We start from the raw sequence: 24,871 nt of genomic DNA, 5'->3' as shown, positions 1-24,871 counted from the left end.
ATTCAAGTTTATAGTTTATATTTGAATCATGGTTTTTCTCTTCTCCTCTTAAAAAAAAAAGAAAAAAAGAAAAAAAAGAACAAACCAAGATAAGACATCTATGCTATTTTTTTATTTGATGACTTTTTACTGAGCCTTAACACCTTCAAAAGCAAAGGTTGCCATTTATTGAAAATTCCATCACAGTGCCCCTGGCATTTTTGTGCTGTGAACCAATTAACATTAGTAGCTTAATTAAAATCACCAAATGCATTTTAAAGAATGACATAAGGTTGATTTTAATCTAGACTTCCAAAAATGAAGTAGAATGTTAATCAACTGCCCCACCCATTATTTATAAGGCCCACAGTACTCAGTGTCAGAACTCCTACATCATCCTCTGACTTCATTTTCCCCAGGGATTACTAAATAGTTAATAACAACTGTCTAAAGTCCACCCCAAATTTTACCTGTTGGCATAAATCTGGGGTCATGACACCACTAGTGTAACATTCCCATAAATGCAGCAGATTTAGGTTCAAGTAGTTTTAATGTACAGCAGGTGGCATTTTTGTGTTTAAAGAGTAAAATCACACCTGTGTGTTCATGCTTTCTAGGATTTTGCCAACAAAAGGAAAACAGAAGTTAAGACATTTTACTTTTCGAAAGCCAGAAGAAAAGGTGCAGCTGTTTTCAAGACTGCTATTTTCAAGCTGTCATATGACCATGGAATAGAAGTCATTCTTGCTTTCCAGTTTTATTTTAGTACAAATATCTTCCATTTGTTTGTTTCAACATATTTTCCCTTCAACACATTTTTTTAATCAGATTTTTTCCTAATTGGCTAGAGGAGTGTCCTATCTTAGTATGACACCAGTTCAGGAGAGAGGGAGGAATAGTGACTAAGTTAGTATTGGGCAAGCTCAAACTTCTCAGCATGCAAAAATGATGTGTTCAAATGTTCAGTTCTACAGTGCTGCCTGTTTGTAGCTTAATTACTATGAGTGCATGTGGAATTCATGCTCAATTGCAAAAAAGTAATCTTTTATTTAATTTACTTTGTGTTCCTTTGTCTCAAATACCTATTTTGCCCTCCCACCAGAAATACTTTACTATGCCTAAAAGCATTACAAAATGCAGATCTGAAAATTGACAGAGGTTAGATGAAAGGTACTTTACCTTTTAAGAATGGTCTGTAGAGTGTATTTCTGGCTGAAAGATAAAACACTGAAAGAAGGGACAGTAACAAAACCCCACTTCCTCTTAAAGTGATTTGACTCACCACAGAATAAATATTTTGCAGGTGTTTCTCACTCTGGACTTGGGTAGACTGCACACATGCCTTAGTTTTGGGTTGTTCTTTTTAACCACCCGTGTTGTTTGGAAGGCGATATCCCATTTGAAGTTGTGAGCTGTTAGCAGTGACTGATGTTTCATCTCCTATTTCTCTGGGCTTTGCTCATTAGAAAAAAGATGAGTAACTTTTCGTGTAATTGGCAGGTGATAGATGGGGCTCCTGTTTCATCGTAGTGTTAAATTTAGCAGTTTCTGAGCGGTAACACTTTCTGTGGCACCTGTGGTGCCATCTACTGCACAGCTTGGTAGAGGCAGGACATGAGAACTGCATCCCTCCACTGCTGCTTTCACTTCCTTCTTCCCATCTTAACATTTCATAATGGCTCCCCATTTGCTTTCCTAGTAATTTTCCTTCTTATACATATAAAAAAATGTATATAAATACATATTAGAGTATATATTTATACACATTTATCTATAAATGTATATATACATATTTCTATAATTTTTAAACACATGCAGTCAGTATTTGGAATTTAATTTTGGTGGGCTTTTTGACAAGCAGATTTTGAAAAGGGAAAATAAATAAAGAGGAATCTAGGAAAATAACCTGCTAGTTCATTTATTGATTGTAGTTCATTTACTTATCATATTCTGGATACAAATTTATCTGGTTAGATACATTCACATATATGTGTGCAGTATTCACTTTGAAGAATGGAAATTTTTGTTATTGTTATTTGTTTTCTTAACTCAGATATAAACACTAAGTATTTTAGTTTAGTTTTTTTATGATTGCTGTTTGATGCTATGAAGTAGAACTAAGTCATTAAATTGGCTGCTCCTAAGTTGATGTATTTAGTTTTGTTTGCAATCTGTTGCTGGGGGCATGGTATAATTTTGGCAGTTCCATATCAACAAAAATCTGTTGATTTTGATGTCAAGTTGTTGGAAAGAGCTACAGAGATTTTACATAAATATTTCCGGAGTGATCTTAAAGATACCTAAAGATGAAAGACCTGAAAGTTTCAGTTTATTCATTCCCCTTTCTTTGGCTTCTCTCTGTTAATTGAAGCACCTTGTGCTCATATCATCATAGCCTGAGGTTTTCCTTGAATAAATCAATGCATGAATTTTTTAATTACCTAGCCAGGCTGGATTTAGACTGCTCACTCATATGAGTACCAAAGAAGAAAGGTTCAGTGGCAGTAGCTAATGGAGCAACATTTTGAAAACTACATCATCTAACTTGCTAACAAGTCTAAGCATCGCAGTGTTTGAAATGCTGCTGGCTGTGACTTGGATTGAGAACAGCTTCCAACACTGCTGACTGCTGTGCATAAAACATGATGTTATCAACAGCGGGTTTTGAAAACTTTTCTCTAGAAAGGACAAACTTTAAGATATTTATATCCTAAGCAACATCTAACGCTCTCAGAGAGACCACTATGAGGAATCAATTATGATGACATAGTTAGGAGTTGAAAATACCGCTCGCTATACAATAACTGCAAAGGTAAGAGAAGTTTAAGTTTTTAATAATTGGGGTTTTTTTGCCATAGAGCAGATGGTGCAGGAGCCCTGATGTCTGCACACAAAAATACTGCAGAACCAGAGCGTGCCAAGGAGTACCAGGGGGGCTGCTCCTCTGGCCTGCACCAGGATTCCCAGGAGTGCTCCATTTTCTCTTTGTAATCACCATGAATTTAAACATTCTGAAGTGAAAGACTGGATTTTTTGTAGGAAAGGCCGAACACCTCAAGATGAAATGCACCAAAATACTCATAATGTGCTGGGTTTCTTCCCAAATTCATTATCTCTGTCTGTGTTGCCCATTCTGCAGCGCTGCCCTCTGGCCAGGGATGCCACGTGAATAACAGCCATCCCAGTTCAGCCATAAACCCTACAAAATTTAGTGTTCTTTTCTTTAGTTTTAGCTTCTCTGGAAACCAGTGATTCATGGCTCTTAGAATCGGGGTTTATTGTTCGTTCAGAACACAAGACTTTAACAGCATATTCAGAAAGGTTTGACAACATATCACAAGACTGTCGTAAAGTTTCAGAATGCTGAAGGCAAATGATAAAAAATAGCATTAAATCTTTAATTTCAGTAGAAGTTGAACTCCACTTTGGGGAAGGAGCTGGATGTTTCAACAGCTGCGCTGGAGTTCCATTTCCCCCAGCTTCCCGCCAGCCAGGAACAGACATCTGAGATTACGGGAAGAGGAAAATGGCCAGACGAGAAAAGTACTGATCAGCTGTTTGGCCACACTCTAGCCAGCCTGGCTGGATTCATTCCAGAAACCTGGGTGCTGTGGAGTTTGTGGTCAGACATCAGCTCCGTGGATGGGCCTGAGGGTCAGCGTCCAGCGCAGGCCATGGCCCGAGCGGGGGGGCGGGGCCATCACCTGTCTGTCAGCAAGGGCAGGAAAAGCCATTGGTCAGTGAGAAAAAGGCGGGAAAAGGCCTCAGGGCGTCAAACCCCTTGGTCAGCCAGGACAGGGAAAGCCCTCATCGGGTAAGAGCAGGTGGGAAAAGGCCTCAGTTGGTCAGCCAGGACAGGGAAAGCCCTCATCGGGTAAGAGCAGGTGGGAAAAGGCCTCAGTTGGTCAGCCAGGACAGGGAAAGCCCTCATCGGGTAAGAGCAGGTGGGAAAAGGCCTCAGTTGGTCAGCCAGGACAGGGAAAGCCCTCATCAGGTAAGAGCAGCTGGGAAAAGGCCTCAGTTGGACAGTCAGGACAGGGAAAGCCCTCATCGGGTAAGAACAGGTGGGAAAAGGCCTCAGCTGGACAGCGGGGAGAGGACTTCAGCTGGTCACAAAGGGCGGGAAAAACCCTTGATCATTCTGGAAAGGTGGGCAAAGTTCTCAGTCAGAGTGGGAGAATGCCTTGGTTGGTCAGGAAGAGCAGGTACAGCCCTTAGCTGGTCTGGAAGGGTGGGAGAAGCCCTCAGCTGGTCAGTCAGGAAAGGCAGGAAAATCTTGACTTTGGTTTCTGGAGAAAATGTCTGCCTTTTGTCTCTGACCTGTGGTTTGAGCTCAGATTATGAGTTTTACATCCAGCACACAGAAGAGCCATTTCTAATTTCTGTGGTAACCTCTTTTGTCTCTTTTTAACAGGGCTTCTTCCCTATCCAGAGAAGCTGGACTGACTTGCACCAGCCTTCATGGAGGAGCACGATCTGTGTTCCACTGAAATGCCAGCTGGGAACAAGGCCAGCTTCAGGGAAACAAGTCAGTCTGGTCAGGAGAGCCACGTCCCCAGGTAAAAAATGTGAAAAATAGCACCTGTACTCTTTCTGTGATAATGCTTAAGTAGGTAGAACACCATTGCACCTAATAGGCTCATGCTAAAGCAAAAACATAATCCAATACAAAAACAAACGGGCTGTCAGATTGTGAACAGCATCTTCATTCCCTCAGACCTCTCCAAAAAGTCTGTGGCTACAGACAGAAATACAGAAAACTGTGACAAAACAAGCATACTGAATTACATCAACAAAAAAACCTTCGTCAATTTTTAAAGAGTCTTTCTGTATACAGTGAATCAGCCTCAGCAGCTAGAACAGTCTGGGAGCATCATGAAGGTATTTTAAAAAGAAAATGATATTAACATTATTATTTGGAGAGTTCTTGGTCTCTGGCTCATGACCTCAGCAATGCACAGGTCTAAGTTTTGGAGTGTGTTGGTTTATTGCACTGCAGATTTTTATTTGTAACTGTTCTTTTGTGTGTCCTGTTACCTTGCTAAAGGTGCTATAATATGAATCTTTTATGCTATTTATGTTGAAGATCTGTTCTCCTTCTATATAGAAACAAGTATCCACTCTGCTGCAACCTGTTTGCTGACTGGCAAACCCCGTGAGCTGTGCAGCACCTTCCCTTTATCTGCTCAGATGTCATTGTCAACTAAACCACAGTGAATTTTAAGTAGGCATACTTGGCCAGTGTCATATGTTTGCTTATTAAAATTCAGATAATCTCTGCAAAAAGACAGAATATCAGCGGGGGGTACATGGAGACTTCCTGTCCTCTTCCTCCTGTTTTGCATTTTACATATTACATTTCCAATTTCTGTTAGCTAGCAAAGGGGGAAATCGGGATTGGAACAGAAACCTGGATTTGCAAATTCTGCAGCAAACTTTGAAGTACATCTGGAATATTAAGATAGTTATAGTGGACAGAATCAAATGAATAAGTCAAATATTTATGAGTATCAAAGCAATGACATGATTTAGAATTCTTACCTATCTGTTCTTTCATCCATCTGCCCATACAGATTTTTTATTGTCTTCAACACTAATTTTTCTTATGGTGGAGCTTTAAATTACTCTAAAAAAATTATAACTTTGTTTCAGCAAAGTGGAGAGAGTGTGGAAGCTGAGCTATAAAATGGAAGAAACATATTCAGCTGATTGAAGGGAGCTTTAGTGACAGTTCATTATTGTTTAAGGATTGATTTTAAAAATCATTCTTGCTGATTTGAGATAATTCATTTTGTGTGGCATGTACTGGTATTGACTCATCTTTTCCCTGTATATTACTTAATGACAGAATTGGTACTTTGGACTTTGCTGATAAAACTTTGAGCTAAAATAAGTTCCATGAATTCTTTAATTCCTTCCTAGACTTAGGATAGTGTAGAGTACACTTCCAGTTTTAAGGACAGCTGAAATGCTGGAGTCAGATTGCTTATGAAAATAAAAAGCATCTGTCATAACACTCAAACTAGCCTGGAGTTTTGCTGTAAGGGATCTGCTGCAAGGCTACTTTGTCTTTTTAGGTGAAAGATACAGATTTTATTCTTTTCATGGTGCATCTGTTGAGAATAAGCCTTCATGTAATTAAAATCCTTAACAGTTTGTTCAGAGCAGCAGATCAAAAGGTTAATGTGCAATGGTACAACAGGAAGTATTTGTACTCTTGAACACTTTTTAAATTTATAGCATTTAAAAACAACTTTGCCAAAATCATGGCCAAAGCCAATATTACCTCATTTATAGTAAAACATTAATCATTAGTCACAGACCAGCCAGTTGGTCTTAAAGTTCAGCTGGTGAAAAATTTGATGGTTGTAGGATTGAATAGAAATATACTTTAAATCGTGTCCTCTAGTCGTGCATCTGGAATGGAAAGGCAGAGGTTTTAGGGAAACTGAGCAAAACAAAATTAATAAACAAAAGTGTTCCTCCACACTTAATGAAACAAATATATGCTGTAAACAGTTTTGGCGTACATGGTTTTTTTAAGAGTGGGGATAGTTGAATAAAGTAGAACTGGAATTTATCATATGATCTGTGTCATTACTTGTCTTTGTTTCAGTTCTGAGGTTCTTGAAGCAATAGAAAATGTTATCCAAGGTGTACTTCAAAGCTTGGCCCAAAAAAAAGCACCTGTTCTCACAGTGGCTAACAGAACAGATTGGAGGAATATAGAGTAAGTAGTAAATATTTAAAAGTCCTGCCTTCTATTAATATAAATGTCACAAATATGAATTTGATTATGTAACTTCCGGAAAAGTTAATCATACATAATCATTCTATAAGCAGTAGAATCAATAAATAATTTTAAAAAGTAATGGACAAATAAAAAGTAATGCTTAGTAACCACTCTGAACAGGCATCATGTATTAAGAAATAGCAGACCATAGCATAAAGGGAAATGTAAAACTACTGTAATAGGGATTGGAAAGGAAAGGGAGGTCCCATAAACAATCCTTTTCTGGAAGCAGTAGAAACCAGAAATGATAGGTTGTGTTAGAGTGAAAAAACCTGTTCTAGGCTGGAAGAAATTACTGGCAATTCTGTCCTCCAAACCCTTTGAGTGCTTCCTCTTTTCTTTTTTCCTGCTTTTCCTCACGGTATCTTACCTCTTCAAATGATCGTGATAAACTTATCCTTTTATTCTTCAGAGAAGATGCATCTCACCTCTCTCTGTTGTGTTTCTTACCTATGTGTTGTGTGCTGAGTTCATCACCAGCAAAATGAAGTTTCCAGTATGTTTTCTAAATTTCAGATCTTATGCCAGTTTATCTAGACAGGATCAGAAAAAAAGAAACCTGTCCTCCTTTACATCACACTCTGTGATTTGTAAAAGTTTCTTGTGCAACAGTATTTTTCCAAGGAGCTCATTTAAACTGAAAATCCCCAAACCTGAGAGATTAGCTAATTTAAATTAATTAAGCAAAAGAGTAAAGGGAGACACAAATCTATCTCTGGCCTTGTAAAAGCTCTGGACATCAATGGGTTACAGGATATTCAGATTGATAAGATTGCAGAGGTGCTTGTAAGTGGACACATTACAAATGTTTATGGTTGAGGAAGCACAGCAAACTTTCCAGGCGTAACACTTTGGTGGAATACTCATTTAATGAGAACAATAAACTTCTGCCAATCAAAAAACCTGAGGGGCCTGAAGGTAATCAGTTAACTGAAAGGCTTGTAGGTTCCAGGGAATTTAATGGTTTGTGTCTGGATAGTTTGACAAAAATGTTTCACTCAGATGTCTGTAAAATTAAAATACTCTAACAAAGTTTTGCAATTTTTGGCAGTCTTTGGGGAAATGGCATTCCATGCTAGAAAAACAAATGTGAGCTGTTAGTTACCATCTGAACACATATGGGGGAAAATGTTCAAATTAAAACGACTTAAGATCACAGTATGTTAAAAATAAGAGTCATCAATCACATTTAAAAGAGCAGAACCATTATTTCTGGTGGAAAAGTGCAATCTCAGATATGTGTTACAGAATACTACTCTGCTGGAGTAAGCAGCGTCCTGGGAAGGATTGGAGCGATCCAGGTTTAACTTGAGCAATTCAGGGGAGTCTTGATTACAGTTTTCCTCCTTTTCGGTTACAGTGTTGGGAGCAGGCAACAGAGAAGAACAAATAACCTTAAAATGTTGCAATACAAAGGCAATAAAGTTACTTTAAAGCTGGCAGGCAGATGCTGCATTGGGCTGTCCCTGTAGATTTGTGCAGCGGGTGTGCTCTGCCACCCAAAGGATGCGTGGAGCAAAACCTTGGACGAACGGATTAGGAAACATGATGTGGTTTGAGATAAAATTATAGCCATTAAACCACGAGTACTTTTTAAAAGTACATGCAAAACTTTGAAATGAAAAAGAATGCTTTAGAGATAGGACTGCCATAGCATAAGGCACCAATATAATTTTAAGTAAAATAATGAAATGTCCTTAAGAAAATAAGGACACTGATCCTTCTGGTGAAATGTTCACCTTCACATGTGAAATGGTGAAGCATGAAATAGGGGAGCTCATTTAGGTTAAGTAACTGTTTAGAGAGCAGGATGGACTGTATTATTGTTTCCCACACTTAATAACAGAATACAATTAAGTTATTCTGATAATAATTTAAGGGCATAAATTGGATAATATTATTGTATTCTGAAATAGTAACACTTTTCCATACAGTCTACATCAGAAAGTCATTTGTGTCAGACTGGATTTTTATTTTAATAATGATTCACATTTGTTCTTCTCATTTATTCCTTTGTTTTCATACTAAGTAATAACTGATGCTGATATATTAACAGTTCTAAACATGTATAAAATGCTTTTATTGTCTGTACTTTTGTCTGCAAACTTATCCCCTTTATGCTTTAATTCAGTCTTGAAGCATCTTCTTGAGAAACTCTTTCCTGTCTTTTTCCTTTGGCTATTCCAACCCCACCCAAGTTGATGGTTTCTGTGCTGAGTCTGAAAACAGCACTGGTGCATTTGATTATAGGAAAGGGGTTTCTGAGTCCGAGTTACCTTGCAGAGAACAATTTATATGTACTCAGGGAGTTTGCAGTTTACTTTATTTGTTTGCAATGTGTCAGATTTAAAGATTCTGTAGGTCTGCAGATGATACCACGGTGCACTACAAAACAGATAAGAAGTGACTGCCCTCAATCAGCAAAAAGATTTGGTAAGTTAAAAAAAAGTCCAAAGCACAGTTCTTGGGCTTTTTTTTCCCCCTTAGTTCCCAACTTCATTAAAAACATCCAAAAATTAAAATATTATGCACTGCAGTTTGGAAGTGTGTGGCTGATATAACCTGATACTATGATCAGCCTTTCAGCTTTTCTCTTCTTTCCTCTATTAAATTATAGTGAGTGACAGTGAAATTAATACAATATTCTTAGAGTTTCTTCCTTCCCTTAATGGATATCAACTAAAACCATATTCAGAAGGTCTTGATATAAAAACATCCCCCCTGTTCAAAAATCTGACCATGAAAGGAATCTTGGAATACAGACAATAAGCTCATTTCTTTTTCTAACTCAGTCATTTCATTTCTTGGCCTGGACATTAGAGCATACATTCCCTCACTTAACTCCCTCATATTTTTTCTCATTATGCTAGAAATTAATGAGTCTATTGATTAGTACAGTTTCTCTGTATTTTGATATTAAAATACATTTCAAATTTTTATTTATGGGACAAAAACCATACAAAAGTATGGTTTAATATAAAGACAAATGATTGTATATGCATTTCTGAAAACGGATAGAATATTTTGTGAAATGTATTTTTTTCAGCTCTGATGCTCAAAATATTATCTATGATCTACAAGATGGTGCAGAGCAACACTTATGCAACTAAAAGGTAACAGGCTCAATTTCTGCCATTTCAAATAAAGCTGTGTTTTAAGTATGTTTTTGTGAAAATCAACCTATAGGATGTAAACCCGTAGGATTCATGTACATGGAATGCTTTAGGTTTATCTGGTTAACCATGCTCTTTATAAAATTCTCGTGAATTCTCATGCAGCTGTTTCAGTATTTTAATTGCAAATACAATATTTTGTCTTGATAGAGATATATATTATTCAGATACTCTACTGTTTGGTAGCCAAAGTGTTGTGGACCAAATAATCAATGACATTTCTTGCATGCTTAAGATTCCTCGGAGAAGTCTACATGTAGTAAGTGGCTTCTTATCAATGTTTTTTGTCATTATTTCCAGATCTTATTAAACTGAAAGGGAAAATATCACAAAAAGTTATCAGCCGGAATTAAATAGTTAAAATAAAAAGTCTCATTGGTGCTAATGAAACCTGGTTATGGTTTATTGTGCCACTCAAAAGGTTTCTGTTGTCACAGAAAATTTATAGACTTTGCTGTTTTCCAAAGGGTTTGGGACAAAGTAGCAGCTAAAATCGCAGGGGTTGTTATCATCTAGTGGAGGCAGTGCTTAAACTTCAGAGTTCAAGACACCTGTTGAGCAGTGAATTGCTCAACTTGGGGGTTAAGTGAAAACTTAAAGTGTATCGGAAGTGTAACAACCTGTCAAATTTACTTGTATCTTGTCTGACAAGGGTTCCCTGGTATCTAAAATGATTTATTTTAAGTAAGGCTTTATGTCCATGAGGACAAAACATTGCTTAGTTTTTAAAAGGCTGATGGCAGTGAATCACTGCTTAGTACCAGTCACAATTCTTTTCAGAGATTTCTTGCTTTGTTGTGCAATATAGTAACTTCCCATTTACTCTATACAACTTACTGTTTTTTCCAGCTGTCTACAACTAAAGGTTTTGTTGCTGGTAATTTAAGTTACACTGAGGAGGATGGTACAAAAGTGAATTGTACCTGCAGTGCAACAGTATGTATTGTAAACCACAAACAGCGATCCACAGCATCTGCCTGTACAAGATATCCTGCACTCCTTGTAGCTCAGGTTACAGTGTACAATTTTCACAAACCTCTGCTTGTGGCAAATTGAGGCATTACAACCTGGGTGAATAAAACAGATGAAAATATTGCTTAACTGTATTGTAATTCTGAAGCTTAGCTCTAGACTCACCAGGAATAAATCTTTGGATGTGGGTTTTAGCACTACCTTCTGCCACAGCAGCCTTGCAGGGGAAGGTGTATATATTATACATCTTAGGCTTTATATTACAGTGTTCTGTCAAATGGGTGCTCTTGAACCAAAGAATCCTGGCCACTCTGAACATACAGCATTCCTGTCTCAATAGATTGAATTCTAGCAGAGTGAGAAAACAAGTCAAGAGTGATTTAAGGAGATGAGATTCAACTGGCCTAGTCCTGAAAGATTTTCTACAGCAGTACAGAGTATGAAAGCAGGAATAGAACTCAGACTTGCTGACTACTGTCATAATTTTCTGAAAAATGTGTCCACTGTAAGCCTTATTTGGTCCTTTCAATATTGAAAGGTAACCATCTGCCCATTACACCTTGTTTGTAAGCATAAAGTCTCCTGTCACTGATCTCCATATTTTTATTTGCTGAGTGGTTCCACCTTGGCACTGGGGGTGATTTACAGTCAGAAGTTAAAACAGACCACACACTTCCATATATACATTCTCTTTGACCAAGTTCTTCCCCCAGTTCCTGTTTTCTCATCCATATGCTTGCCAGATTGAGTCAATCCTAACTGGAGATGTAAAGTAAATATTACCATATCTTCAAGTTGTTGCTTGAAAATACTCATAAAATCAGGTTATAGGTTAATAAAAGAAAAGATTTAATGGTCTTCTGAAAAGAATGTTTAAATGTTTTAAGTCTGTATTAAATTTGCAATCTTCACACCAAGCAGACTTTTTTTCTGGCTAAGACAGATAAAACATTCATCAGGATATCATTATCTCCATCATGTCCACATGATGAACAATTTTCTGCAACAGTGGCACAAACACTTTCAAAAAGCATCTTGTTATGACAAGAGGACTCCTAAACCCCTACACCATAGTGCATATGAACAGTTGAATACACTTGTAAAGAGGTGAAAATGTCAGAACTGATCTTGCATATGGAGGAGGAATGGGTGTTTCAGGATAAAATCGTGTCCTTCATTACCTAATGTTGTTATTTTAAAATATATCATTTTCTCTATTTAAAATGATTAATCTCATTTTTGTTGTTTTAGGCAGTCACTGTGCCATCTAATGTTCAAGGAATTAAAAGTATCCTTTGAGCAAGAACTCTAATCGTAGACAGAAAAAAATAAAGTAAAAACAAGAAATATTCCAAGTTAAACAATGTTCTGGTAATTTTTGCTTTCCTTGTTGGCTCTGAAATTGAGTCATGATCACTGCTCTTGGCTCCAGAACAGATATTTTAGAGCAGTTGGTTTTAATTGATTGGTGTGATGGATCATTTTACATGCAGCTAGCCTTAACACAAAAGATTTAACCTCACATGCCAAATTTATATTAATTGTAGAAAAAGATGCAACTTTTCAGAGACTCCTGGATGATGACTTCTTCAATAAAGTGTCCCCATGTATCATGATCACGGTATGCATCTTGCATTTCATATCCTCCAGCTACACCCAATTTAAGGAATACTTTAGCATTGTAGAGCTGCTCAAACTTGGGCAAAAGGCCACAATAAAATTAATATGAAACATATTTAACAATAATTTTAAAAATTTAATTAGTCTCATAGAAATACAAAACACACATTCTAAAGACTTATTTCCCCCAAACACCTCCTTAGAGCTTGGTAGCTTATCAGCTTCCTGTGCTGCTGCAAAGCTGCTGCTCAGTCTCAGAAAAGTTCAGCTGTTGAGTGACCTTTTATCCTTCAGGACCTGAGATTTTGCAAAACCAAATGAAACAGAATTTGGTTGATTTTGGATTGTACTGAAAGAGCTACAGAGCCTGGGGAATTAACAGGAATGTGTAAATGAAATATGCATACAATGAGGGAAAAACATTTCCCCATTCCTAAGAGAGATAAGCACTCCTACTCTGCCACAAATGGTCCAGCTTCAGTCAGTCATAGCAAGAACTTGTTTTATATTGTTCCATTTGTGACATAAATATTGTTTTAAGATAAAAAAGTGGTCTTCTTACACCAGCCTATGCAGACACCAGGGTACATCTATACATCGGCTCCCAGGCCTCATAAATTAACCCCTTGAACAGAGGAATGTCTGATGCTTCTGCAGTGCCCATAATGCAGAACACCTGCCCGGCTGCTCCCAGCCTGGCCCTCCCTCTGCACAAAGCCAAAATAGGAGCATAGACCTTTCCCTGCAAAACAGCTGCTGGACAAACGTTTCTGCCAGCATTTTGTTTGTTTGCTTGCTTTTAAATGGCAAATGTAAACACATATGTAGCCAGATGTTGTTTCACTTAATTTAAAACCATCTGCTTTTCTTTTTTTTCTTTAGGGAAGAGGCATACCAGATCTTAATACACGACTTTTGGTCAGGAAGCTGTGGGATTCTTTTCAAATTCCTGTTTTCACCCTTATGGATGCAGATCCACATGGTAAATCTGTAGAGGTTCAAAGGCATAAAAGGAAAGCAAAATTCATTCAGAATGCCCTTTCTCACTCTTACGGGAAGGTTCTGAGAGTTCAGAAATCCAACACAATCAGAAGGTGATGGAAGGTGATGTAGCTACATTGATCCCACCTGAAATTAGGAAGATTACTGCAAAGTGAGAAGCAGCTGCTCAAAGCAATAGTATTAAGAGATATGAATTACACAGGATAGAGAAAGACATTTTTAATATTAGATGTTGGACAATGTGTAAAAGCTGATTATGCTTGGGTTTAAATTGACAACGCACAGATAGTGTGAAACATTTAAAAATATGAAGGTGACATACTGAGATTCTGATTATTTTGACATAATCTAAAATATATATGTAAACCATAAGAACCTCCCTAATCTTAAAGCCATAACTGTTGTGCCATAAAACTGAATTTTTAAGCAGTCTCCTTAAACGTGCCCATTGTGCAGACAAACAGACACTTGACTTTTGCTATTCTGCAACCCAGGTGTAGAAATAATGTGCGTCTACAAATATGGATCTGTGGTAAGTATATTTTTTCCCCTTCAAATACGTTGTTTTGTAGCCCAGCCTGGAAGCTGGAATGCATGAAATGCTACAGCCTTTGCCAGAATGGGCACTGCCTTTTAACATTTTGTTTCAACACAAAGAGGTGACTTATAGGCCTTGTGTGTCTGCAGAAACAGCTTCATCCTGCAACAAAAAGAAACTGGATAGCATTGCCAGCTGCTTCCTTTAACTATATTTCAGTTTTTCTCTGCTGCATAGGTGGTTTTCAGACAGTCCAAATAGAAAAGGGTTACCATTTGACTTTGTTTTCTGCCTTAGAAATGAAGGAGGAGGACTTAACTGTGAGATGGGTGATTCACCACAAAATCATGTTATGTTGGTAAAGATTCTGCTCTGGAGAATTTGCTTAGGGATACTTGTGTTAGTGTGGAACATTATGGAAGAAGAAGCAAGAGGGACAAAAAAGTGTTATCATGTTACATGGCTACAGACAAGGTATGGAAACACAATAGGAAGGCAGGCAGATAGAGGTGAAGGCAGAGGGCAGGAGCAGATGGATGAATTGTTCAGTAGAGAAATGGAAAAAGATCATCCCAAGTTAAACTAAAGCTCACTGGATATTATAGCTGTCCTTTCTTATTTTAGTCCATGTCCTTTGAGGCCCATCATCTCACCGTTCCCTCTATCAAGTGGCTTGGTCTCCTTCCATCTGATCTCAAGAGGTGAGTTATTCCCCCAAAAGAAACAGGAGTATCATTCTGCTTCATAGACAGGACATGCAGTCTGACTTACTGCACAAAAATCCATTTAAATCCATTATTCTTTTCATGCATTATTTTGGCTTAATATAAAGAAATAAGTTGTACAAATATATTTTTAAGTGTGTGAGAAAATTTAAGAATTTTTTTTTTTTTGTAGATTAAACATATGCAAAGATGCCCTGATTCCATTTACAAAGCAAGATGAAAATAAGTTAGCAAGTATTCAAAAGAGACCTTACATTGCTTGTCAGCCACTGTGGAAAAAAGAGGTATGTATAAACCTGCTCTTTTCTATTTCTTACTCCCCACAGGACAAATCCTTTGTCTGACAACCTCTTAGGATAGCAGAACCAGTCAGATTTTGTAGCCCTAAAAGAAGGCAAGATTGAGAAAGCCCATGCCCTGGGATGTCTCTGAACCACTTCATAGTTCCACATGCGTGTACAATGAGTGGATGGATTTTCCTTACTTAACTTCCTACACGTTAATTTTTCCTCTTTTTTTTTTTTTTTTCTCTCTCTTTTAGCTGGAAATTATGGCAGCATCTAAACTGAAGGCTGAAATTCAAGTTTTAACTTCTCTCTCATCAGATTACCTGTCCAGAGTCTATTTACCAAACAAACTGCAGTTTGGTGGATGGCTATGAATGTTGGTCTGCAAATGAAATGTTTTTCTATATATTGATTTATTTTGACTGCACTTAAGAAAAAAAAATGCAGAGACAAAGGAGTATGTGTCAGTTTCTTGTTCAGTTTCTTTATCAGTTTCTTTATCACTGTAGCTAGAGTATAATTTTCTCTTTTTTTTTTTTTTTGTTCAAATCATAAGAGTAATTATGATTTTTGCAGAATAGTCCTACTTCCATTCTGTGGTTTCTGCTGTGAAACAGTGCCAAATGCAGTGTTACACACAGAAAGGATAATGAAATATGTTCTTTCTGGCCAGAAAAAGGTAATGTTCAAAAATGTATCCAGGAATTGCTTTGCCTTCTCTCTTAAAGCACAAGATGATGCTTTTTATTTTTGAAGGGAGTGAAAGACTTTGTTAAGGATTTATTGCCCATGCCTCATTTTGGAATTTTTTTTAGGTACAGCATTGTGGGGTTTTGTAAATTTAGACCTAAAAGCCAGAAATAATTCCTTACTGCATATCTCAAGCAGCTATAAATCTTTCAGCAATCAAATTACTATTTGTCTTCAATGAACAAATAAGAAAGCAGATGTTACTGATAAAGAATTTAATAAACAATCCTGTTAGCAATGCACATTATAACAGAATCCCTTGTTCATTTTATTTATTTAGTTGGCTCTAAAACACTAAAGAGAAGCAGAAAACTGGTGATTAAAATGTACAATAATTTTAATACGAGGGAGCCAGATTGACTGCATAGAAAATACTTCCAAAATTGATCTCTAAAGTCATTAGCATGGATATTACAGACGATATTTTCAGTAGGGTTTTTTAATGGCTGTTTCATCAGTATGAAATTCGAATGAAATGTCCTTTTTATTTACTGTACAGTGGCAGAGTTACAACTGCGTAGTGATGGCTGGTGTCCAGGTGCACAGGCACTGTAATCCCCGGGAACACAGGGCTGGTCCAGCAGCAGCTGTACCACAGGAGGGTCAGGGACATCCCCAAAAAACACCCAACTTGCAACGTCTCCTGCCGCCCTGGGAAAGAAAACGGGATCGACCCTTTTCCTCTGACGGGGCGGGGCGGGGCGGGGCGGGGCGGGGCGGGGCGGGGCGGGGCGGGGCGGGGCGGGGCGGGGCGGGGCGGGGCGGGGACGGGACAGGACCGGGCCTGGACCGCCCCTGACCGCCCCGCCCCGCCCCGCCCGCCCCTGACTGCCCCGCCCCGCCCTGACCGCCCCTGACCGCCCCTGACCGCCCGGCCCCTCCCTGACCGCCCCTGACCGCCCGGCCCCTCCCTGACCGCCCCTGACCGCCCGGCCCCTCCCTGACCGCCCCTGACCGCCCGTGACCGCCCCGCCCCGCCCGCCCAGGGCGCAGGCGCGGCCCCTCCTCGCGGCGCGTGCGCAGGAGGCGCGGCCCGTCGCGCGCTCGCCGCTGCGCTGCGTCGCTGGTTCCGGGCCGGAGCGGGCCCCGCACCGGTGCGTGAGGGCGGACCCCGGCCCGCACCCCCGCCCGGCCCCGCAGCAGCGCCTGAGGGGCCGCCCCGGGTGTCGCCGGCCGGGGAGAGGGAGCGCCGCGGAGCGGCGGCCTCGGGGGTGGGCAGAGGGAGCCCCGGCTGGGGCGTGCGCCGGATGGGCAGCACCCCGGGCCGGGCTCGGGTTTGGGCTTCCCGGGGCAGCCTCGGTGTCGCAGTCTTCGGGTGCCAGTGAGGGGCTTGGTGGGGTTGGCTCTGCCAGGGCACGGCCCGAGAGGCATCCGCGGCAGGGTGGGCAGCCGGGAGGTGTGGAGGATCCAGCAGCAACGAGAAGTGTCTTATTTTATTTTATTTTATTTTATTTGGTATATTTGTATATCCCAGGGGCGTGCTGGTGTGCTGGCTGCGGCCCTGGGCACGCTTGAGGGCCTTGCAGGGCTCAACCTTTTACTCGTTCGCAGGGCAAGGATGAGTCTCTTCGGATCAACGTCGGGGTTTGGTACCGGAGGTACCAGCATGTTCGGCAGCACGACAGCAGATAACCACAACCCGATGAAAGTACGTGTGTCAGCCCCTGTGCTGCTGTGTGTGTTCATGTATCACAGCAAAACCTACTGACTCGTTCTGTAGAAGTAACAAGAGCTCTGTTCACAGTTTTAAAATGTGGCAAATTGTGTTCTGTCTCCTGTCCTTTATAGGATATTGAAGTAACATCTCCACCTGATGACAGCATATCTTGTTTAGCATTTAGTCCGCCAACACTGCCGGGTAATTTCCTCATTGCAGGATCATGGGCAAATGATGTAAGTACTCTCAGTTAGACATGCAGATGAATGAAGTGCCTAAACTGCAAAATGGGATCCTAAAAGCTTGTGCAGGGTACCTGCAAACCTAACTTGTTGAAGAACTGCTAAGCTTATGTCTGGTACCAAGGCACTAAGTTTGACATGGTTGATAAATCACCCGCTTTGGCAGCACAAACCCAAAAAGATTAGGTTCTTGATTAAGTTATCATGTAAGTTTTTTTAGTTTGAAGTATGACATCCTAGCTGGCTCAGGCAGGGAAGGAAGACAAACGTGGGCATGTTTTCTAACTGTTGTGCTCTGCTGAGGGTTAAGGGTTATGCAGGACAGTGTGATGAGGAGTTACAGGTTTGCAAGGTTCTCTTGAGGTGGAAATTGAAGTTGCAGGGTTGTTTTGCCTCTACAGGTAAAAGGAACATAAGCAGAAAAAATAAGGTTTCACTAGTTCTGAAAAAAAACCAAACTTTGGTGTTTCTAACCATACTTTTTGTTGGATAAAGTAAGGCCGGGGTCCTCAAGACAAGTCTTCTTAAGTTTCTGTTAATACGTTAAATCTGCACTTGCTTCTCCTGTTACAGGTTCGCTGCTGGGAAGTTCAGGATAACGGACAGACAATTCCAAAGGCTCAGCAGATGCACACAGGGCCTGTACTAGATGCCTGCTGGAGTGATGTATGTTCTTACTTAAAAACAAATGTACATTTTTTACCCAAAGTCTGAATAAATTGGTGTGTGGTTTGCAGACAGACGGGTGCCACATGTAGCTGCAGCCCATGGTTATTGTGTAGACTTAAATTGCTGTAAATGTGTACTAAGTGTGTCCTAATGGGATGGGCTGGCATGGATGTAGGAAGGCTGAAAGTTAGTTTAAAAGTTAGGAGTGTATTAAAAGCTAGATAAAAGCCAGCACTGTTTGTTCTTTTATGATATAGTCATAAATAAATTTGACTTTCTGTTTCTTCTTTGTCTTGCAATCCCTGTACATGTTACATTGATGTTACATTGTTACTAGAAGAGGATGAGGCTTGACTGTTTTCCAGTAGAGCTGGTTAATCTCTTGGGTTTATTCTTGTTGTTTAGGATGGGAGTAAAGTATTTACTGCTTCCTGTGATAAAACTGCCAAAATGTGGGATCTCAACAGTAATCAAGCAATTCAGATTGCACAAGTAAGTAAAGCCCAAAGTACTAATTTTTTTTCTTTTTCTGTATTTATTAAAAGCTATCTTTCTAATTTTAATATTTTTGAGATAGTGAAGTGCACCTGAACAGGTGATCAAAGTGGTTTAAAAACCCTTTGCACCTGTTTCCTCTGTTTTACTTAAGGGAGCTCTTTCCACCGCTGCAGTGATCTCACTAAGTCACCCTGCTGCATTAGAGGAGAAAAAAATTTTAAGAAGTCGCTCAGTTCACAAATACCAGCTTTCTGCTGCAACAATAACAGGAATTACAGTTTACATGCTCAAATTAGAAGTTAATGTCTGTTTGTAGAATATGTAATTATGGTGACTAGAATTAGTTACCAGTTATAATTTAATAAGAGAGTTAGTCTCTAACGATTGCTTTTTGCATGTGTGTTTGTCCTTTCTTTCTTCAGCATGATGCTCCTGTGAAGACTATCCATTGGATTAAAGCACCAAATTACAGCTGTGTGATGACAGGAAGCTGGGATAAAACATTGAAGGTATGATTTTTACCTGAACAAATGGACACAAAGTGTGCTAGTAATCTGTGTATAAAAATATTTATGTGAAATGAAATTACTTTATTAGGCTCTAATAATTAATGAATAGCCTCACTTCAGAGAGTTGCACTACTTGGTGCCAGTTATATTCTCTCTCCTGTAGCAATTTTAAGTGTATCCGGAGCTCCGAGTGTAAGTTTGTTTATTTCTCTGTTCCCATCAGTTCTGGGATACCCGTTCACCAACACCTATGATGACACTGCAGCTCCCTGAAAGATGTTACTGTGCAGATGTGGTAAGTCAGGATATGTGGTAAACTGGTGCCAGCTGGGTAACTGGGAGCAGTAATAAGTTTTGGGGGTTTCTCTAGGAGAGTACTTGAATACTGTTAGTGTTTGATCTCTGTGTGGTTGTAGTAGTAGAACACAATCTGATCTTCTTGATCAGGCCCTGGAAAATAGGGATTTTCGTCCTACAAAACACACTTAGTGTCCTTTTAACATCACAAAAATCAGCACGAGGACTGACCTATCCTTAGTTCTGGACACGTTTGTAAACCACCACTGCACTTCACACTGGAAGAGCCAGCTGATAATTAAAAGATTTTTGGTGTGTTTAATTTCTCAGTGGCAGGGCAAAACTGACTTGTGTTTGAAGATAAGTGAATAAATTAACTTTGTTCTTTATCTGCTTCCTATTTCCCTCCATCTCTTCCATCCTGTTTTACAACCTTACCCAGGTTCATCCTATGGCAGCTGTGGCCACTGCAGAAAGGGGTTTGATAGTTTATCAGTTAGAGAACCAGCCTTCTGAATTTAGAAGAATAGAGTCTCCTCTTAAACACCAGGTAAACAATATTTGTGTTTATACAGATTGTTGACATTCTGGACTTGACTTTTTTTGTAAAAACATGCAGTGCTTCAACCCCAAGTTTTCTTAGCATGGCAGTCACCTGGTTTGCCATTGATCTGTTGCTGATCTTCACAAGGATTTAGAAATTTAAACACTGTTGCCCAAATTCTCAACAGGATTTGACCAATCTGTTGACCTTGTTAGTGGTTTTGCTTTACCTTGCTTTGATGTCTGTGATACCAGTTTTGTGTCCCTGTGGAAAATATGTCTCTCTCTAAAACTCCTTTCTGTCTTTCTCTAATTAAGCATCGCTGTGTCGCTATTTTCAAAGACAAAGTGAATAAACCAACTGGATTTGCTCTTGGAAGTATTGAAGGGAGAGTAGCTATTCATTATATCAACCCCCCAAATCCGTAAGTATTTAATAAAACATCCTAATTGCTCAGTTCACAGTGATGAAAGTAAGAAGCCTTTTTTAATAAAAATTTTCATTTCCTTCCCAGTGCAAAAGATAATTTCACTTTTAAATGCCATCGCTCCAATGGAACAAACACATCAGCACCTCAGGACATCTATGCTGTGAGTTTCCAACATGTACCATCTATCATATATACACTGTACACTCCTGATACAAAATTGGCTCTGAATTGTTTGTTCTTCTTGACCTTTTATCTTGCCTAAAGGTATCTTAGACACATTTGAAGACCTGTCACAGTCATAAGAGGAAAGGCAAATTTTTATATTTCCCATAAAACAAGCACTAGATCAGTGTTTCATTGAATCTTCTGGTCAACAAGTGGAGTTGACACTTGTTAATTTTGCAGATATTGAAACAATAGTTGTATAATGGCATTATGCTTTGAATTACTAGGTACTAGGCAAAAAAGATGGTGCTTTTCTTGTTGCTTTGGTGACTTTTCTTTGGTTGTTTTTTGGGTCTTTTCTCCAAAAATATATCTGAAAATATTTTTAAAAATTAAGAGTTGTACTACTAATCCAGTAGAAGTTTTGTGTATTTACTCTTGCAGGCTTCAGGACATCTGCTGTGAGTGTTCCTATCACCTGTTGCTGTGTGTGGTTTTTTACATGGTGTTTTGTATGGTTCTGCAGGTCAATGGGATAGCATTCCACCCTGTCCATGGTACTCTGGCCACAGTAGGGTCTGATGGGAGATTCAGCTTTTGGGATAAAGATGCACGGACAAAGCTAAAAACCTCAGAGCAACTGGACCAGCCAATATCTGCTTGTTGTTTCAACCACAATGGCAATATATTTGCTTATGCTTCCAGCTATGATTGGTCAAAGGTAAGAAAGGTTTAGACTCACGTTCATATTTGCAGTTAATAACTAAAACTCTTTTTCTTGTGGAGCTTTTCCTGTTCTTTATAAATAGTAGCTGAGTCTTTCTGATTCCTAAGAAAATTTAGAATGGCCATTTTGGCCACCTGATGAAGTTTAGCACTGAAGCTGTGAATTTGTGGTGTTTCATCTTCAGCTGGACAAGATTGCTAAACAGTGCTGGTTTGCAAATGTGGATGAGCAAAATGTAAATTCCCTGATTCAGAGGCTGCTGTGGTTGCTCACACACGTTGTGCCATGGGCAGTGTCGCAGAGCAGTGTGGCACCCTAACAGCTTCCCACAGAGCTTGTGAAATGCACATCTCTGCTGCCTGTGCAGGAAATAAAGCTGTGACTGACTAGAAGCACCCCCAGTGTTTGAATGCCCTGTATTACATTTTCACTGCCACTCAGTGAGGCTTTTTGATGGTGCTTAATTATGTATTTGTCTTCCAGACTTAACAATACAGATGCAGCAGAAACACAGCAAACCATAATCTGTGGAAAATTAATACTTCCTAATAGTTTAAGAGAGGGCCAGCAAGCTTGAAATGTAACTAATTTTCATGGTGCTTGGAGGATAATGTTCCTTGTGGTTTTGAGTGAAATGAATGCAGAAATCACATAGATTAACTCGACTGCCTGTCATAAAGAGCAAAATTCACTGCATTGTATTCAGTCTTATTTGTTGGTGCCAGAGCAGGTGAATTCTGCAGTTCTGATGCTTGGGTAGACTGCAGTGGTATCTTTCAGATCTGTAAACCAGTATTAAGTAGTAAAATCAGTAGGTGCTAAGTACTAAGTAAGTTCCTTCTCAGAACCATTTCTTGTCCATAGCGTTGGTAATTTCCAACTTGCATGTTGGGCTTCAGTAGCTTTATTAGTGTTTGCTCTCCCTGATTTGGATATTTGGCTATTAATTTGGTAATGTGTATGCAAATTATATGATTATGCAAAACAGCACATTTGCATCTGCAGTTGGGGAACAGAAAGCTCTGCAGTTGCCTGTAGAACTTGGGCTTCACTTTGAAAAAATGTGACCTTACGTCATTTAAAAGATAGAAAATATAAAGTGAAGCTGGGTGGGCCATTAAAGGTTTAGTTTCTTCTCTGCATAAAATGACATTTAAAAGAAATCATGTTGAGTCCTTAGGCTGCATCTGTAGAGTAGAACCTAGAGATATATGGTTATTTTTTTTTTACTAAAAATATTTTGTACTTGAAAAATGGATAGAAGTCCTAAATTTTACTTTATGTATAGTTCTTGTAATTGCTTGTTAAACTGAGCTGTTTCTAATCCACCAGTGTGGTCCAATATCTGGTCTTAAATGCTTTCAATCTTAATAAACCAAACCAATGGAATATTTATATTCTTACATTTTACATAATGCTGATATTTCTTATTTGAAGAGATTAAATGTAGATTATTTTTCTCTTTAGGGTCATGAATTCTATAATCCACAAAAGAAAAACTACATTTTTCTGCGAAATGCGGCAGAGGAGCTGAAGCCCAGGAATAAGAAGTAGCGAGTCTGACTCAAGCTCCTCTGCTTGTTCTGCTCTTCTGCCATTTGTGCCCTGTTGCACCATGGTTTATTCAAGTTTGGATCACAAACTTTTAGCAGGAACTGTAAAAATTACACTAAATGTATTCTGACTTGCTGGAGAGCATTTTCCAAATTAGATCCTCTGATGTGTATAAGAAAGAGAGGCTCGTATTGACATGACTTAACCACTCTCTGTTCCACAGCAATAATGAAATTGCAGCAAAAGCAACAACTGGGGTAGATATTCCTGCTTTGAAGTGCAACCATTTGTATCTATGGGTTTATTTTGTTAGTACTACATTAAAATATGTTAATGATAATAGTTCTGGAGAAGTTGTATAAATACTGTATTTTTTGTAAGTACTTGGAGAATCACCAGTAATTCTTCTCAAAGGAGGCTTGTTTTCGTTATTAATAATTCAGGGTTCTTTCACTGCTTTCTGGTTTTTGAAATGGAAGCATTGTCTGCTGTATGCCAGGAAGAAATGCCTTGCAAAGAGTTTTTCCCTTCTTTTGTAGATGACTAGGAAGGTGGGGCCAACAGCAGTGACAGAAACTCAAGACAGAAGATGGGCCCAGTGCAAACTTTAGATTTTTCTGACACTCCTGCAGCGGACATGACTTTTGAGCAAACTGCTTTTTCTAATTCAAAGGAGAAGTTGCAATGGTGCCAAGTGGTGAAATAGCTCAGTGACACAGAGTTCAGGGGCACGAGCAAACCTTTAAAGGTTTTATTTATGACCAAACCAATGTGTGCAAAATCCCTTTGACCTAAACTGCTTTGAAGTTGACACCTTTTAGATTTAAAAGTTGAGTTTTTTACATCTCTCTTAACATGGTTTTGTCCTGTAACAGGGTGTTCACAACTGAAAAAAATACTCATTTTTGTATTAACTAGAAAGTAGTGCTGGGGAGCTTCATCCCGATCAAAAATGCTGTGAAACAAAACGAGTGGGTCTCTTTCTGACTTGAATCTACCACTGTTTACTTTTAACTAGCCAGTTGTATACATGCCAAAGTTTTCTTTTTGGAAGTGAATGCTTATTATTCCTGTCTAACTATTGTTTGTTTGATAATGACTGAATAAAAAGGCGATGGGGGGAGCATGTGTAGAAGTACATGTCATATTGTACAAATTCTCTGTAAAACTGTTATGGTTTAATGCTGATGGTTACGGATTCATGCTACATTTCAAATAAAGTTTTTACTAAATGCTTTTTTATATTCAAAAGTTCTGTTATAATAATGTGGGCAAGGTAATGTGCTTCACTTTTAAAAGTCCTTTTACTGTAATTCAGAGACATTTAATGAAAGTCCTTTTCCTCCAGCTGCTTCAGCTGGGAATCCAGTGCATTTTCCAACTGCTGTTTCACTATGAATTATTCCTGTGGGTTTGCCTCGAAGAATTGGGAGAACTGGTGTGAGAAACCTTTTGTTTTGTGAGACTGAAATCAGTTCATTGCTATTTCTGCAGCCAAATACCTGACAACGTGAGTACAAATGAATCATAGACTCTTCAAACTCTCTGCAGCCACTGTCTTTTCACTCCAGACTCTTCCCTGTGTTCATCAGTTTTTTGCTGGATGGGTATTTCTTGTTGGTATAGAGGAAAGTCCTTGAAATACATCCAACTCTCCTTGTTGAGGGATGATCTTTTTCTGTTTTATTTCTCAAGATAGTTTTTTTTTCCTGCTACCTCTGTTTTACATAGTTTGAGCTT

The 24,871-nt window shown here is 39.1% G+C and overlaps 2 protein-coding genes across 3 annotated transcripts in view; both read left to right on the top strand.

Annotated features, from left to right (window-relative positions):
* Positions 1-16,094, top strand: part of SPO11 (SPO11 initiator of meiotic double stranded breaks) — a 217,728-nt gene extending 201,634 nt beyond the window's left edge. Inside the window, exons 3-15 of one of the 2 annotated variants that reach the window (XM_048321809.1) lie at positions 4,394-4,538; positions 6,596-6,709; positions 9,117-9,205; positions 9,819-9,885; positions 10,096-10,204; positions 10,795-10,881; positions 12,169-12,205; positions 12,429-12,538; positions 13,420-13,519; positions 14,034-14,071; positions 14,702-14,778; positions 14,975-15,086; positions 15,344-16,094. In XM_048321809.1, the coding sequence (XP_048177766.1) occupies positions 4,441-4,538; positions 6,596-6,709; positions 9,117-9,205; positions 9,819-9,885; positions 10,096-10,204; positions 10,795-10,881; positions 12,169-12,205; positions 12,429-12,538; positions 13,420-13,519; positions 14,034-14,071; positions 14,702-14,778; positions 14,975-15,086; positions 15,344-15,463 (1,158 nt within the window). In that variant the 5' untranslated portion in view covers positions 4,394-4,440 and the 3' untranslated portion in view covers positions 15,464-16,094. The remainder of the gene's footprint in view (positions 1-4,393; positions 4,539-6,595; positions 6,710-9,116; positions 9,206-9,818; positions 9,886-10,095; positions 10,205-10,794; positions 10,882-12,168; positions 12,206-12,428; positions 12,539-13,419; positions 13,520-14,033; positions 14,072-14,701; positions 14,779-14,974; positions 15,087-15,343) is intronic. The other variant, XM_048321808.1, reaches the window with a different exon arrangement.
* A 754-nt stretch (positions 16,095-16,848) lies between these two features.
* Positions 16,849-24,373, top strand: RAE1 (ribonucleic acid export 1). The gene is made up of 12 exons (XM_048322059.1): positions 16,849-16,933; positions 17,391-17,487; positions 17,628-17,732; positions 18,312-18,404; positions 18,813-18,899; positions 19,328-19,414; positions 19,638-19,709; positions 20,154-20,261; positions 20,573-20,679; positions 20,770-20,845; positions 21,377-21,571; positions 23,045-24,373. The coding sequence occupies exons 2-12, from the start codon at positions 17,398-17,400 to the stop codon at positions 23,129-23,131; spliced, it is 1,107 nt and encodes a 368-aa protein (XP_048178016.1). The 5' UTR covers positions 16,849-16,933; positions 17,391-17,397; the 3' UTR covers positions 23,132-24,373.
* Positions 24,374-24,871: the final 498 nt, after the last annotated feature.

This window comes from Corvus hawaiiensis, chromosome 17, assembly GCF_020740725.1.
Source record: "Corvus hawaiiensis isolate bCorHaw1 chromosome 17, bCorHaw1.pri.cur, whole genome shotgun sequence".
NCBI classification, from domain to species: Eukaryota; Metazoa; Chordata; class Aves; order Passeriformes; family Corvidae; genus Corvus; species Corvus hawaiiensis.
This window is presented reverse-complemented; position numbering and strand designations above follow the sequence as displayed.